This window comes from Oncorhynchus gorbuscha, linkage group LG05, assembly GCF_021184085.1.
Source record: "Oncorhynchus gorbuscha isolate QuinsamMale2020 ecotype Even-year linkage group LG05, OgorEven_v1.0, whole genome shotgun sequence".
Taxonomy (NCBI): Eukaryota; Metazoa; Chordata; class Actinopteri; order Salmoniformes; family Salmonidae; genus Oncorhynchus; species Oncorhynchus gorbuscha.
Genome location: NC_060177.1, coordinates 56,554,613 through 56,571,436, shown reverse-complemented (window position 1 = coordinate 56,571,436; position 16,824 = coordinate 56,554,613). Strand labels below are relative to the sequence as shown.

The 16,824-nt window shown below is 45.0% G+C and overlaps 1 protein-coding gene across 1 annotated transcript; it reads right to left on the bottom strand.

Annotated features, from left to right (window-relative positions):
* Positions 1–930: 930 nt before the first annotated feature.
* Positions 931–9,114, bottom strand: LOC124036107 (protein shortage in chiasmata 1 ortholog-like). The gene is made up of 5 exons (XM_046350252.1): positions 9,021–9,114; positions 2,203–2,278; positions 1,741–1,870; positions 1,437–1,527; positions 931–1,271 (listed from the first exon to the last, which is right to left on the bottom strand). Coding segments are annotated over exons 1-5 (519 nt in total). The 5' UTR covers positions 9,023–9,114; the 3' UTR covers positions 931–1,051.
* Positions 9,115–16,824: the final 7,710 nt, after the last annotated feature.

The following is a 16,824-nucleotide window of genomic DNA, read 5'->3' as shown; positions in this document are numbered from 1 at the left end:
CTGCAAAACATATTTTATTTTTAGCTTTGTACACCAGCTTCAAACAGCTGAAACGACAATATTTTTGGTTATGGAAAAGACGCAAAAATTAAACTTAAGAACGGGAAGCATAAAAATAGCACACATGGAACAGATCTACCGCTTCTTCAGACCTCTATGTGAATTTAGTTGGGTTGCCAGAAAAGTTACATATTGTAGCTTTAAATGTGTATACCCTGTGTATAAAGATTGTCTTTGTTTTGCATACTGTGTTGCAAAGTATGACTATATTTTGTTGCATTTGTTGTTAATAAAACATTAAAATAATAATAATAATAATACAAATAAATGACCTCTTCATTCAACAACGACTCTTTGCTAAAGTCCTCTTCAGTGTTTGAACAGGTTTTGGAGATTTCCGTCTCTGCATCAAGGGGTACCTCATAGGCCACACAGTGCCTGAAAGCCCAATTGACATTAAATAGTTTACAAAACAAAAACAGATCATTAAGTAATACTACACAACAAAGACAACTGTATATTACCACCATGAATTAAAATATCATTAATTAATTGAAAATTGCCCATGGTTTTCTATAAGGATGATTAAGAATTTAATTCCAATTCCCTTACTGAGTTCACTGAAATGACCCCAATACTGTTGCCAACCTGAATATAGCTTCCTCTGACAGGGTGCCTCCAGTGGAGCTGAGAAGAGGATCTGACACAGGCAGATTCCTCAGTCTGGACAACTTGGCTTTCATGGAGGGCAGATGTTTCCTGAACTGTGGCAAGTGATCAGCAAACAGAACCTCCTCTGGCATGACAAGATCTGAGAGGCAAATACAGTTTTGGTTATATCAGTACATGTCCACATAGTTATTTTGCGACTTGTTTCTTTTAACTTACCTCTACTGACATACACTGCTTATAGCAGATACCTTAGGACAGGATATCGCTGGATATGTAATTCAAAATAACTCCAAGGGATTTTCCTCTTCATTGTTATTCATCCAATAACAGGAAAATAACATTGTCTGATACACAGTGTAGGAATATTTGCATTGAAGCATTATGTTATGAACTGACCATCACGCTGATGTCTTGGGCTTATTTTCTCTCCTGTGCTCTTGCTAAAGGATTCATTACAGAGAAAGTGTCCCTTGTCCTTCCTAGCCTCTCGCAGGACCCACGCTGCTTCATCTCTATCTAAGTCAAGCTGCGAGTTAGGGTTGGAGCTCGGTATCACCTCCTGAAGATCCACTCTCATCTGGGTCAGACTAACACTCAACCTGAAAAATGACATCATGATAAGAAAACCCTGTCAAATGTAGCGCATACAATCCTTCAGTAACTTCTCAGGTGTAAACTGAACTTTAAGCATTTGGATTGTCTTTCAACACACATACTGTAGATGTACAGTAGCCTATATACATATATTCAAATTAAGTGTTTACTTCTCAAGAGAGTATGTTGGTTGTCCTTTAATGCCCAAGTCATCTAGTACAGATCCACTGACAAACAGTTTGCAGTTGGAAATCACATTCCCTGTCAAAACATGGAATAGGAAAAACTTGCCTTATCTAACCACTGCTGATGCAATAATGTAAATGTTTAGATTCCTTCCTATAGATAATCATAATAATACAAATCTATGTTGGCCCATATATAATTGAAGCATTTACATTGAAAAACCTTGGAATAGGGCCAACTGCTGGGTATTCGGGTAGATAAGTAATTAAAAAGAGTAACTCAACATACCTCTGCTCCATGGTTTCCTGTAGGTGACCTCAGGGGGGTTACCAGTGTGGGGGTAGAGGTCACTTCTACCCAGATGGTAGGGCATTGGCAGGGCCAGCCAGTTCATGGTCAATTTGAGACTAGTAGAAGCCTATAGATTGAGACAACGATGCAATATAACATCAGACCAAGGTTCAAATAAAGCAATTTTATACGAGATGGCAAGGTAAACTACTTTTTTCAGCATGGCTGCAGTTATAGGTACAAGGCGAAGCCGAAAATGATACCTTGAATAAATCATTTCAAATAGTTTAGTTGTACTCGATTGAGTTTGACTGTTGCAATGGAAGCAATAAAAAATAAGAAGTTTGGTAACAATATACAACACTAATTTATGTTTACTAAAAATAATAAACAGGGGATAAATCATTGGCTAACACACAGGCTTCAGATAGAGGGGAAAGGCCTAAGTAGTCAACTCACCTCAGAAGAATAGTCAAGAGCTCTATACTTGACTGCTGAGAAAATATGACTTGAGAAAGAGCACCCATCTTCAGACCTGGAGGGGGACAAACAAAAGTAGAGCAAGAATAGAGAGTCAAGATCTGAGTAGCACTTGTTGTGCAGAATTTTTATAACTCTAATAGATTGATCATATTAGAGAAACAGACTTACATTATGGATATTGGTCCTGTAATGCTAACATACTGTATTTGCATGACTTATTAGCTATAGTATTGTGTGACGTGGTGACGTGAGCCAGTGGCTGCATGAACATAAACACACAAACTAACATAGGTGGACTGTGTCAAATGCAACAGATTGTAAACCAAAAAAAAAAGAAAGAAAAAAAACAACAATGTATCACGACTAAAGAGAAGAGCATTCCATCAGCCCAGGTTTGATTGAGTTTCAAATATTTTAAAATAATAAATGATTAATTCGAGCAGAATAGAGTATTTTGTATCATGGCTCCTTATCGTATTTTGTCTCAAAACATTTGCATTTGTTTGACTTGTGAAATGCACTCCAACTCAAAGATTAAGATTAATGTACATTTGACAGATATTTTTATTTTTTTAAGGTACACAATGAGTACATCCATATATTTTAAGAATGTACTTGGCTTCATGTTGTCAATATCCAATGAAAATGTCTGATGGCAATCTTTGAGAACTCAGTTAGGGACACAGTAGGAAGCAACGTGGGTGGTGTGCCGGCTGTAATGAGTTTTTCACCTACAGTATAATGTGATTTAAATTACATTTCAGAGACTGGAAATTCCTGACCACTATTTTGATTTCATGTCCACAGATACTCCCAGGTGTATTTTTCAGACGAGCCAAACTACAACCAAAGAGGAGATGAACACCACTGATTTCCAAAGGCACACACCTGTCTATATAAGGTCCCACAGTTGACAGTGCATGTCCAAGCAAAAACCAAGCTGTGAGGTAGAAGGAATTGTCCATAGAGCTCAGAGACCGTATTGTGTCAAGGCACAAATCTGGGGCAGGGTACCAACAAATGTCTGCAGCAATGAATGTCTCCAAGAACACAGTGGCACCACCCAGACTCTTCCTAGAGCTAGGCACCAGGCCAAACTGAGCAATCGGGGGAGAAGGGACTTGGTCAGGGAGGTGACCAAGAACCTGATGGTCACTCTGACAGAGCTCCAGAGTTCCTCTGCGGAGATGAGAAAATCTTCCAGAAGGACAACCATCTCTGCAGCACTTTACCAATCAGGCCTTTATGGTAGAGTGGCCAGACGGAAGCCACTCCACAGTAAAAGGCACATGACAGCCCACTTGGAGTTTGCCAAAAGGCACCTAAAGACTGTCAGACCATTCGAAACAAGACTTTCTGGTCTGATGAAACCAAGATTGAACTCTTTGGCCTGAATGCCAAGTCACATCTGGAAGAAGCCTGACAGTATCCCTACGGTGAAGCACGGTTGGTGGCAGCATCATGCTGGGGGCATGTTCTTCAGCGGCAGGGACTGGGAGACTAGTCAGAATCGAGGGAAAGATGAATGGAGCAAAGTACAGAGAGATCCTTGATGAAAACCTGCTCCAGGTCACTCAGGACCTCAGACTGGGGCTTAGGTTCACCTTCCAACAGGACAATGACCCTAAGCACACAGCCAAGACAACGCTGGAGTGGCTTCGGGACAAGTCTCTGAATGTCCTTGAGTAGCCCAGCTTGAGCCCGGATATGAACCCAATCAAACATCTCTGGAGAGACCTGAAAATAGCTATGCAGCAACACTCCCCATTCACCCTGACACAGCTTGAGAGGATCTGCAGAAAATAATAGGAGAAACTCCCCAAATACAGGTGTGCCAAGCTTGTAGCATCATACCCAATAGGACTTGAGGCTGTAATCGCTGCCAAAGGTGGTTCAACAAAGTACTGAGTAAAGGGTCTGAATACTTATGTAAATGTAATATTTTTAATGTTTACTTTTTTTTAAAACAATTTGCAAACATTTCTACAAACCTATTTTTACTTTGTCATTATGGGGAATTGTGTTTAGATTGATGAGGTGGAAAAACAAATGTAATCCATTTTAGAATAAGTGTAACGGCGTTCGTCAGTTGAAGGAGAAGCGGACCAAAATTCAGCGTGGTGGTTACTCATGTTCTTTAATGAAGAAAAGCGATACATGAAATAACTTAATAACAAAAACAACAAACGAAACGCGAAACCTATTACAGCCTATCTGGTGAACACTAACACAGAGACAGGAACAATCACCCACAAAATACACAGTGAAACCCAGGCTACCTAAATATGGTTCCCAGTCAGAGACAACAAAAATCACATGACTCTGATTGAGAACTGCCTCAGGCAGCCAAGCCTATGCTAGACACACCCCTAATCAGCCACAATCCCAATGCCTACAAAAAACCCAATACGACAACACAATAAACCCATGTAACACCCTGGCCTGAACAAATAATTAAAGAAAACACAAAATACTAAGACCAAGGCGTGACAGAACCCCCCCAAGGTGCGGACTCCCGGACGCACCTCAAAACCATAGGGAGGGTCCGGGTGGGCGTCTGTCCATGGTGGCGGCTCCGGCTTGGGACGTGGACCCCACTCCATAAATGTCATAGTTCCTCCCCCTCGCGTCCTGGTATAATCCACCCTCGCCGCCGACCATGGCCTAATAGTCCTCACCCAGAACCCCACTGGACTGAGGGGCAGCTCGTGACTGAGGGGCAGCTCGGGACTGAGGGGCAGCTCGGGACTGAGGGGCAGCTCGGGACTGAGGGGAAGCCCGGGACTGAGGGGAAGCCCAGTACTGAGAGGAAGCCCAGTACTGAGAGGAAGCTCAGGCAGGTAGTTGGCTCTGGCAGATCCTGGCTGGCTGGCGGATCTGGAAGAGTCTGGTTGACTGGCAGATCTGGAAGAGACTGGTTGACTGGCAGATCTGAAAGAGTCTGGTTGACTGGCAGATCTGGAAGAATCTGGTTGACTGGCAGATCTGGAAGATCATGGCTGACTGGCGGATCTAGCTGCTCTGGCTGCTCCATGCAGACTGACAGCTCTGGCTGCTCCATGTAGACTGACAGCTCTGGCTGCTCCATGCAGATTGGCAGCTCAGGCTGCTCCATGCAGGCTGACAGCTCTGGCTGCTCCATGCAGACTGGCATCTCTGGCTGCTCCATGCAGTCTGGCAGATCTGGCTGCTCCATGCAGGCTGGCAGCTCTGGCTGCGCTGAACAGGCAGGAGGCTCCGGCAGCGCAGGAGAGGAGAAAGGCTCTGGCTGCGCTAAACAGGCGGGAGACTCCAGCAGTGCTGTAGAGGAGGAAGGCTCTGGCTGCGCTGAACAGGCGAGGCGCACTGAAGGCCTGGTGCGTGGTGCTGGAACTGGTGGTACTGGATCGAGGACACGCCCAGGAAGCCTGGTGCGGGGAGCTGCCACCGGAGGACTGGTGTGTGAAGGTGGCACAGGATGGACTGGACCGTGAAGGTGTACTGGAGAGCCTGAGAGCAGGGCTGGCACAGGACGTGCAAGGCTAGGTAGGTACACAGGAGGCCTAGTGCGTGAGGCTGGCACAATTTTCACCAGCCGACTAACACGCACCTCAGGACGAGTATGGAGCGCTGACCCAGGTGCCATCAAATCCCCGACACACTCCGTCGGACGAATCTTGTACCTAAAGCACCAAGCTAGCAACTCCCTCATTACTCTCTCCTCCACTTTCCCCATTAACTCCTTCACAGTCTCTGCTTCGCTCACCTCTAACACCGGCTCTGGTCTCCTCCTTGGCTCCTCACGATTTACAAGGAGAGTTGGCTCAGGTCTATCTCCTGACTCTGCCAATCTCTCCCTGAGCCCCCCCCCCAATAAACTTTTGGGGCTGACTCACGGACTTTCTTCTGCGCCGTCGTGACTGTCTCTCCAACTCCATTCTCATATAACCCTCCTCGCACTGCTCCAGCAAATCCCAGGCGGGCTCCGGCACTCTCTCTGGGTCGACCACCCACCTGTCTATTTCCTCCCAAGTAGTGTAGTCCCGATATTGTAGCTCCTGCTGTCGCTGTTGTTTCTCCTCATACCAGCGTCTCTCAGCTCTCGCTGCCTCCAGTTCTTCTTTCCGCTGCTCCTGCTGTCGCTGCCTGTTACCACGCCGCTCGGTCCGGGTGTGGTGGGTGATTCTGTAACGGCGTTCGTCAGTTGAAGGAGAAGCGGACCAAAATGGAGCGTGGTGGTTACTCATGTTCTTTAATGAAGAAAAGCGATACATGAAATAACTTAATAACAACAAACGAAACGCGAAACCTATTACAGCCTATCTGGTGAACACTAACACAGAGACAGGAACAATCACCCACAAAATACACAGTGAAACCCAGGCTACCTAAATATGGTTCCCAATCAGAGACAACGAAAATCACCTGACTCTGATTGAGAACCGCCTCAGGCAGCCAAGCCTATGCTAGACACACCCCTAATCAGCCACAATCCCAATGCCTACAAAAAAAAACAATACGACAACACAATAAACCCATGTCACACCCTGGCCTGAACAAATAATTAAAGAAAACACAAAATACTAAGACCAAGGCGTGACAATAAGGCTGTAACGTAACAAAATGTGGGAAAAGTCAAAGGGTCTGAATACTTTCTGAACGTACTGTATACTGTTTGCCAAGTCTCCTACTTTGTAGTTCACCTTCCTGTTAACGGTTGGGTGATGTGGCTGATTTTGACTGACTCTGGGTTGGCTGCAGAAATCTCCATACTCAAGTTGAGCATGACTGAGATCCTCCACTGCATAGATAATGTATACAACTGTTATGGGGGTTAACATCCCTGGAAAAGTGCCATCCTTCATGTGGGATTTTATCTGGATTGGTTGTCCCCTGTTCCAGTGCTCTGTCTGTGCAGAGCACTACCTGGCGGTGGTCCACCCTGTGGTTTTCTTAAAGTGAAAGTGTAGTGTAGTGGTTTAGTTTGGTTTGTAGTTGTGGTTAATTATGTGGTCTTTGGTATCTTCTATTCTCATGTACCATACTATAGGACCTTGGTCTTATTCCTGATTCTTTTTGGTGATGTTGTTTTGCTGCCTCTCAGTTCTCAAGGCTCTTAAATAACCCGGGCCCAGGGAGAGAAAGAGGAAGGTGGGAAATAACATGAAGGTCTTTAGGATCCTTTTGACTCTAATGACTACCATATGTGGCGGTAATCTATGTCCTGCTACTAGTTGTTTTCATCCTGTTTGATTATCAAATATAGCGGAATTGTTCCCAGTGTTTGCATCACCGTGGCTGTGTTCTGTGGGTTAGTGCAGCCCCGTCTCTACCTCCACAGGACTGGCAAACTGCCCTGTATGAAATCAAATCCAATTTTACTTGTCACATGCTCCAAATACAACAGGTGTAGGTAGACCTTACAGTGAAATGCTTACTTACAAGCCCTTAACCAACATTGCAGTTTTAGGGGTACAAAATATGTACATTGAGGTGGACACTATAGCTCAAATGTAGCTATCTTAGGCTATATTCTTTGAGAATTAAACAACTAAACAGATTCCCAGACTATAGCTTTTAAATCCTGATATTAGGCTAAGCCAAGGGTTTTCAAAGTGGGGTCTGCAGGGGGTTCGCAGCTAGACCTCAAAATGAAAATACATGAAAAATGAATATTACTAACAGATGAAACAACTTTTGGCCAAAGGATCTGTGAAATAAGTTTAAAGTGTGTAATACAATGTAATATTATGTTCTTAACCTTGGGCAACATGGGCCTGGGAGGCTCAAAGGGATATTGGTAGGCACAGTACTCCACCACTTAAACATTTCTTAACTCAAAACATGTATTTATTTTCACATCAATGCACTGTAATTTAAGGCTTAAAACTTTTCTCTCTGCCTCATGGCTAAATGTGTAGAATTGTAGCATATTAGCGTTAAAGCGGCAACAACCTGCCTCATGGAAAAATATGTAGAATTTTAGAACATTTGCTTGAACAATGCAAAACTTCCTCTCCAGGCCGAGACTTGGTTCATCCAGCCATGCACTGCAGATGTCATAGTAAAACTCCTTGTAGACTATTTTTTATCGCACTCCTGTTGTGTTATGATTATGAGGGGGTCCCTGATGAATTTTCTATCACAAAATGGGATCCCTGGTCCCCCCAAAATTGAGAACCCCTGGACTAGGCTATATGTTGTTCTGTTAGCTAATAGTTTATTGTAGCTGTAAATTAGCTACACCTTGTGATTCATTTGAGTTAGTACACCCTGTTGAAGATAAACTCCTCTGATATAGGCCTTACTAGGGAGCACTTGGCCAATACTGTACTGTATTTTGTACAATACATTACCCAGGGCCTAAATAGCTTACTGTATGATCTTTAGCCATGTGTTTTTGTTGCTAAAGAGATATTAACTATATTATAATGAGTATAGTGTTGTACAAAACCAATGTCTTCTTTGTAATAGAAATTATGCCTAATTTAGTTATCTACTATTCTCATGAAGTACATTAAGCAGGATATTACAAGGATTATGTTAACTAACTCTTTTTAAATGGACATTCTTTCTCTAGTATGATGTTGGATAGCCAACCAGGCCACAGAGGCTAACTAACCTAGCTAGCTAACGTTAGCTATCTTCACTGCCAAAACATATCAAATGTGGGTTAGCTGAGCTAGCTATCAAGCTCTGGACATGGACTCAAGCTCTCTCTAAAAAAATTATAACAGGAATAGTTAGTTGTATATGACCAATCATACATTTTTGTTCAATACATATAGCTAGCTACGTTATTATATGACACTTACATGGCGGCGCCAATGACCTCCCTTCATCTAAAAACAAATGAAATAACAACCTCTTCTTTACTTCAGTCTCACCTCACCTTTCGATGCCCTCGTGACATTCACTTGACAGATAATCATGACGTCACGACTCGGCCTTCTCCCAGGATCTCGGTTTCCACTAGACAATACAGCCACAAAGTAAGATTCAAAGCCCCAAAGTCAAAATTGTCTACATAAATTTGCTTTTTGGTCTTCATTTAAGGCTATAGTTAGGCGTAGGGTTCGCAGTGTGGTTACGATTAGGGTTACAGTTAGGGTTAGAATGATTGTAAGAAGATACATTGTAGAAATGGCCAGGGGTTTAGCCATAATGATGACTTTGTGGCTGTGGTATCTAGTGACGACTCAGGATCTCTGCTCACATCCTTCATGCAGAATTATATTTGTATGCTTCCTTGAGCTCAATGATATGATAATTCGACATTGAACACAGAGTTGACATTCATGAGGAAAAGTGTTTGATCACAGAATATGGATCTTTCCTTCATGAAATATTGTAATTTTGTGCATAATATAAATGTTCACCTTCAGTTTTTATCATCTCATAATACTGGTATTGCATCTATTTCATTCTGAACTTGTTATTAATACATGTAATTATAAAAGGTTTTGCTACCGACAGTGTCATGCAGGTGAAAGAGGACCCAAAAGCGACTTGGCGAAAACAGAGTCTTTAATCCAGTAAAGTAAATACAAACAAAAAACACAACTTTCACTCGAAATGACGAGGACAAACTGGAGACTCGATCTTGAACAGCAGGTGAACAGCAGGTTGCCTCGGGAAGGCACTTGAACCAGACAGACTCAGACACCTGCTCACCACGCAGCATCTGAGGAAAACACGACACGACAGGGCGATACACAAACACAGCACGGTGAATTCTAGACAAGGAACCGACAGGACAGGAACGGAACACAAAGGAAGAAATAGGGACTCTAATCAGGGGAAAGGATCGGGAACAGGTGTGGGAAGACTAAATGATTGATTAGGGGAATAGGAACAGCTGGGAGCAGGAACGGAACGATAGAGAGAAGAGAGAGCGAGAGAGTGAAGAGGGAGGGGAGAGAGGGATAGAAAGAGGGAAAGAACCTAATAAGACCAGCAGAGGAAACGAATAGAATGGGAAGCACAGGGACAAGACAAGATAATAAATGACAAAACATGACAGTACCCCCCACTCACCGGCGCCTCCTGGCGCACTCGAGGAGGAATCCTGGCGGCAACGGAGGAAATCATCAATGAGTGAACGGTCCAGCACGTCCCGAGACGGAACCCAACTCCTCTCCTCAGGACCGTAACCCTCCCAATCCACTAAGTATTGGTGACCCCGTCCCGAGAACGCATGTCCATGATCTTATGTACCTTGTAAATAGGTGCGCTCTCGACAAGGACGGGAGGGGAGGGAAGACGAACGGGGTGCGAAGAAAGGGCTTAACACAGGAGACATGGAAGACAGGATGGACGCGACGAAGATGTCGCGGAAGAAGCAGTCGCACAGCGTGCAGGATTGACGACCTGGGAGACACGGACGGACCAATGAACCGCGGAGTCAACTTACGAGAAGCTGTCGTAAGAGGAAGGTTGCGAGTGGAAAGCCACACTCTCTGGCCGCAACAATACCTTGGACTCTTAATCCTGCGTTTATTGGCGGCTCTCACAGTCTGTGCCCTGTAACGGCAAAGTGCAGACCTCACCCTCCTCCAGGTGCGCTCACAACGTTGGACAAACGCTTGAGCGGAGGAACGCTGGACTCGGCAAGCTGGGATGAGAACAGAGGAGGCTGGTAACCCAGACTACTCTGAAACGGAGATAACCCGGTAGCAGACGAAGGAAGCGAATTGTGAGCGTATTCTGCCCAGGGGAGCTGTTCTGCCCAAGACGCAGGGTTTCTGAAAGAAAGGCTGCGTAGTATGCGACAATCGTCTGATTGGCCCTCTCTGCTTGACCGTTAGACTGGGGATGAAACCCGGAAGAGAGACTGACGGACGCACCAATCAAACGACAGAACTCCCTCCAAAACTGTGACGTGAATTGCGGGCCTCTGTCTGAAACGGCGTCTAACGGGAGGCCATGAATTCTGAATACATTCTCGATAATGATTTGTGCCGTCTCCTTAGCGGAAGGAAGTTTAGCGAGGGGAATGAAATGTGCCGCCTTAGAGAACCTATCGACAACCGTAAGAATCACAGTCTTCCCCGCAGACAAAGGCAGACCGGTAATGAAGTCTAGGGCGATGTGAGACCATGGTCGAGAAGGAATGGGGAGCGGTCTGAGACGACCGGCAGGAGGAGAGTTACCCGACTTAGTCTGCGCGCAGTCCGAACAAGCAGCCACGAAACGGCGCGTGTCACGCTCCTGAGTCGGCCACCAAAAGCGCTGGCGAATAGACGCAAGAGTGCCTCGAACACCGGGATGACCAGCTAACTTGGCAGAGTGAGCCCACTGAAGAACAGCCAGGCAGTGGAAACAGGAACGAAAAGGAGGTTACTAGGACAAGCGCGCGGCGACGCAGTGTGCGTGAGTGCTTGCTTAACCTGTCTTTCAATTCCCCAGACTGTTAACCCGACAACACGCCCATAAGGAAGAATCCCCTCGGGATCAGTAGAAGCCACAGAAGAACTAAACAGACGGGATAAGGCATCAGGCTTGGTGTTCTTGCTACCCGGACGGTAAGAAATCACAAACTCGAAACGAGCGAAAAACAACGCCCAACGAGCTTGACGGGCATTAAGTCGTTTGGCAGAACGGATGTACTCAAGGTTCTTATGGTCTGTCCAAACGACAAAAGGAACGGTCGCCCCCTCCAACCACTGTCGCCATTCGCCTAGGGCTAAGCGGATGGCGAGCAGTTCACGGTTACCCACATCATAGTTGCGCTCAGATGGCGACAGGCGATGAGAAAAATAAGCGCAAGGATGAACCTTATCGTCAGACTGGAAGCGCTGGGATAGAATGGCTCCCACGCCTACCTCTGAAGCGTCAACCTCGACAATGAATTGTCTAGTGACGTCAGGAGTAACGAGGATAGGAGCGGACGTAAAACGTTCTTTTAGAAGATCAAAAGCTCCCTGGGCGGAACCGGACCACTTAAAACACGTCTTGACAGAAGTAAGAGCTGTGAGAGGGGCAGCAACTTGACCGAAATTACGAATGAAACGCCGATAGAAATTAGCGAAACCTAAAAAGCGCTGCAACTCGACACGTGACCTTGGAACGGGCCAATCACTGACAGCTTGGACCTTAGCGGAATCCATCTGAATGCCTTCAGCGGAAATAACGGAACCGAGAAAAGTAACGGAGGAGACATGAAAGAGCACTTCTCAGACTTTACGTAGAGACAATTCTCTAAAAGGCGCTGTAGAACACGTCGAACGTGCTGAACATGAATCTCGAGTGACGGAGAAAAAATCAGGATATCGTCAAGATAGACAAAAACAAAGATGTTCAGCATGTCTCTCAGAACATCATTAACTAATGCCTGAAAAACAGCTGGCGCATTGGCGAGACCAAACGGCAGAACCCGGTACTCAAAATGCCCTAACGGAGTGTTAAACGCCGTTTTCCACTCGTCCCCCTCTCTGATGCGCACGAGATGGTAAGCGTTACGAAGGTCCAACTTAGTAAAGCACCTGGCTCCCTGCAGAATCTCGAAGGCTGATGACATAAGGGGAAGCGGATAACGATTCTTAACCGTTATGTCATTCAGCCCTCGATAATCCACGCAGGGGGCGCAGAGTACCGTCCTTCTTCTTAACAAAAAGAACCCCGCCCCGGCCGGAGAGGAAGAAGGCACTATGGTACCGGCGTCAAGAGACACAGACAAATAATCCTCGAGAGCCTTACGTTCGGGAGCCGACAGAGAGTATAGTCTACCCCGAGGAGGAGTGGTCCCCGGAAGGAGATCAATACTACAATCATACGACCGGTGAGGAGGAAGGGAGTTGGCTCGGGACCGACTGAAGACCGTGCGCAGATCATGATATTCCTCCGGCACTCCTGTCAAATCGCCAGGTTCCTCCTGAGAAGTAGGGACAGAAGAAACGGGAGGGATGGCAGACATTAAACACTTCACATGACAAGAAACGTTCCAGGATAGGATAGAATTACTAGACCAATTAATAGAAGGATTATGACATACTAGCCAGGGATGACCCAAAACAACAGGTGTAAACGGTGAACGAAAAATCAAAAAAGAAATAGTCTCACTGTGGTTACCAGATACTGTGAGGGTTAAAGGTAGTGTCTCAAATCTGATACTGGGAAGATGACTACCATCTAAGGCGAACATGGGCGTAGGCTTCTCTAACTCTCTGAAAGGAATGTCATGTTTCCGAACCCATGCTTCGTCCATGAAACAACCCTCAGCCCCAGAGTCTATCAAGGCACTACATGTAGCACCCGAACCGGTCCAGCGTAGATGGACCGACAAAGTAGTACAGGATCTTGATGGAGAGACTTGAGTAGTTGCGCTCACCTGTAGCCCTCCGCTTACAGATGAGCTCTGGCTTTTACTGGACATGAATTAACAAAATGTCCAGCAACTCCGCAATAGAGGCACAGGCGGTTGGTGATCCTCCGTTCCCTCTCCTTAGTCGAGATGCGAATCCCTCCCAGCTGCATGGGCTCAGACTCTGAGCCAGAGGAGGAGATGGTTGCGATGCGGAGCAGGGAAACACCGTTGATGCGAGCTCTCTTCCACGAGCCCGGTGACGAAGATCTACCCGTCGTTCTATGCGGATGGCGAGAGCAATCAAAGAGTCCACATCTGAAGGAACCTCCCGGGAGAGAATCTCATCCTTAACCACTGCGTGGAGTCCCTCCAGAAAACGAGCGAGCAGCGCCGGCTCGTTCCACTCACTAGAGGCAGCAAGAGTGCGAAACTCAATAGAATAATCCGTTATGGACCGTTCACCTTGGCATAAGGAAGCCAGGGCCCTAGAAGCCTCCCCACCAAAAACTGAACGGTCAAAAACCCGAATCATCTCCTCTTTAAAGTTCTGGAACTTGTTAGAGCAATCAGCCCTTGCCTCCCAGATAGCTGTGCCCCATTCTCGAGCCCGGCCAGTAAGGAGTGAAATGACGTAAGCAACCCGAGCTCTCTCTCTAGAGTATGTGTTGGGTTGGAGAGAGAACACAATCTCACACTGCGTGACAAGGAGCGGCACTCAGTGGGCTGCCCGGAGTAGCAAGGTGGGTTATTAACCCTAGGTTCTGGAGGCTCGGCAGGCCAGGAAGTAACAGGTGGCACGAGACGTAGACTCTGGAACTGTCCAGAGAGGTCGGAAACCTGAGCGGCCAGGTTCTCCACGGCATGGCGAGCAGCAGACAATTCCTGCTCGTGTCTGCCGAGCATGGCTCCTTGGATCTCGACGGCAGTGTAACGAGCGTCTGAAGTCGCTGGGTCCATTCCTTGGTCGGTTCCTTCTGTCATGCAGGTGAAAGAGGACCCAAAAGCGACTTGGCGAAAACAGAGTCTTTAATCCAGTAAAGTAAATACAAACAAAAAACACAACTTTCACTCGAAATGACGAGGACAAACTGGAGACTCGATCTTGAACAGCAGGTGAACAGCAGGTTGCCTCGGGAAGGCACTTGAACCAGACAGACTCAGACACCTGCTCACCACGCAGCATCTGAGGAAAACACGACACGACAGGGCGATACACAAACACAGCACGGTGAATTCTAGACAAGGAACCGACAGGACAGGAACGGAACACAAAGGAAGAAATAGGGACTCTAATCAGGGGAAAGGATCGGGAACAGGTGTGGGAAGACTAAATGATTGATTAGGGAATAGGAACAGCTGGGAGCAGGAACGGAACGATAGAGAGAAGAGAGAGCGAGAGAGTGAGAGAGGGAGGGGGAGAGAGAGGGATAGAAAGAGGAAAGAACCTAATAAGACCAGCAGAGGGAAACGAATAGAATGGGAAGCACAGGGACAAGACAAGATAATAAATGACAAAACATGACAGACAGAGTAAAGAGTGTTTATTTTATTGCATGTAGGCTATTTTAAGAACATATTATTTATGATATTGCTGATAATAAAGCTATATGAACAATTAAAAACACTGAAAACATATTCACTTGCATGTTATCACAAATAAGAATACAAAACCTTTTTTACACAGTCACAATTTTACAGATAGATGTCATTGAACATTATGCTGACATTACCAAGTGTGACCCATCTGAAAAAGTCAGTTATCACGATGACTATCATGTCTTCTTACAAAATCTGACAAAGGGATACAAAAGGTTCAGTAGGCGATGTGTTAAGTCAGATTTGATCAATATACTGAAAAATAATTGCACATATAGAACATGTCATATATAGGCATACACACAAAAATGATCAAAGCAAAGACTCCAATTGATCCTCCAGCAAAAAGTGATGAAGCCTTCATTATTACATTTACATTTATGAGGATGTACCTACCAAACGAGAGAAAACATCTTACAACAATCTGATTAAACCACAACAAAGCCAAATGGATAAAGATGAGGAAAGGGAACCTTACCCCTCCCTTTTGTCCAAATAACACAAGTGTGCTTGAAATCCTAGAAAATAGTTCAAATGGCACAGTATGACTAATAGCACAGGAGTTCAATAAGATCAACAATCAATATAACTTTGTTAAAGACCTTCAAAACTGTCATTCCTTTTTGATGAATAAACTCCACATATAATTTATTTCCAATGCATAGCAGTTGGTCTTACCCCTCCCCATTGACTGACAGCTTGTGATATGATGTAATAGTCTCTGCCATTCTGTAGTGGCGCGTTGTAGAAGATATCATAGTAGGTTCCATCGGCCACAGTTAGGGTCATCTCTTTCCCCTCATCCCTCAGATGGACCTGGGCAGTGACGCACTGTCCATGGGACTTCCTCTGACTGGAGGAGACTGGATTCTTAGGAGAGCTGCAGTCAAACACACGGGTCTCCTCCAGTGCCAAACTGTAAACCCAGGAACAAAAGAGAAAAGTGTTTGTGTCATAATAGAGAGTGGCAGGCGTCACTGGGTCCATTTCAAGAGATTAAATCAGCATTTAGTGAGGTAGAGGGATAGAGGTAAAATGATTAATTATCTAACTGGGTCCACAGTGTTAGCTGATCTGTGTAGCCACAGTGGCAATGGAGCCACAACTTCTCTATAAAGATGTATTTGGTTTGAGGAACTATAAGAGAATAAGTTATTGACACATTTAAATATCATGTCAAAGTCTAAATTAAAAGTAATATTCTGCGTCATATTTCTCACAATACCTTAAAATATTTAATCATCAAACTGTTATTAGTTGAGGTTATTTGTAGTGTACCTTGTAGGCTGGTGTTAGCTGTGACCATGGAAGTGAACCTGCACAGTGCAGTGATGCTGATGGTATAGCTGGTAACAGGCAGCAGGTTCAGGGAGGTCTGAAGTGGAATAACTATGTCAAGGTATATGCATAGGTGTATGCAGTTCAGAGAGCACTTTTTCTAATCAACAATTTTGTATAGTTTATGGTCCTTGTTCAAATAAACTTACTCTGTAATGTTCTGTGTCTTCTTCATACTTGTCTGCATTCCAACGCAAACATTTTTCATTAAAACAACCGTCGCTGATGGCAGGCTTGATTTCTGGTATTCACAACAGATGAGAAACAACGTGTTAAAAAACGTTAAAAAGTAAATAAAAAAGTTCACTGATTTGCAAATTCCTTCAATATACTGAAAGGTTTTCAAGTGAACAATGGTTTACGATTCATGAATGGCATTG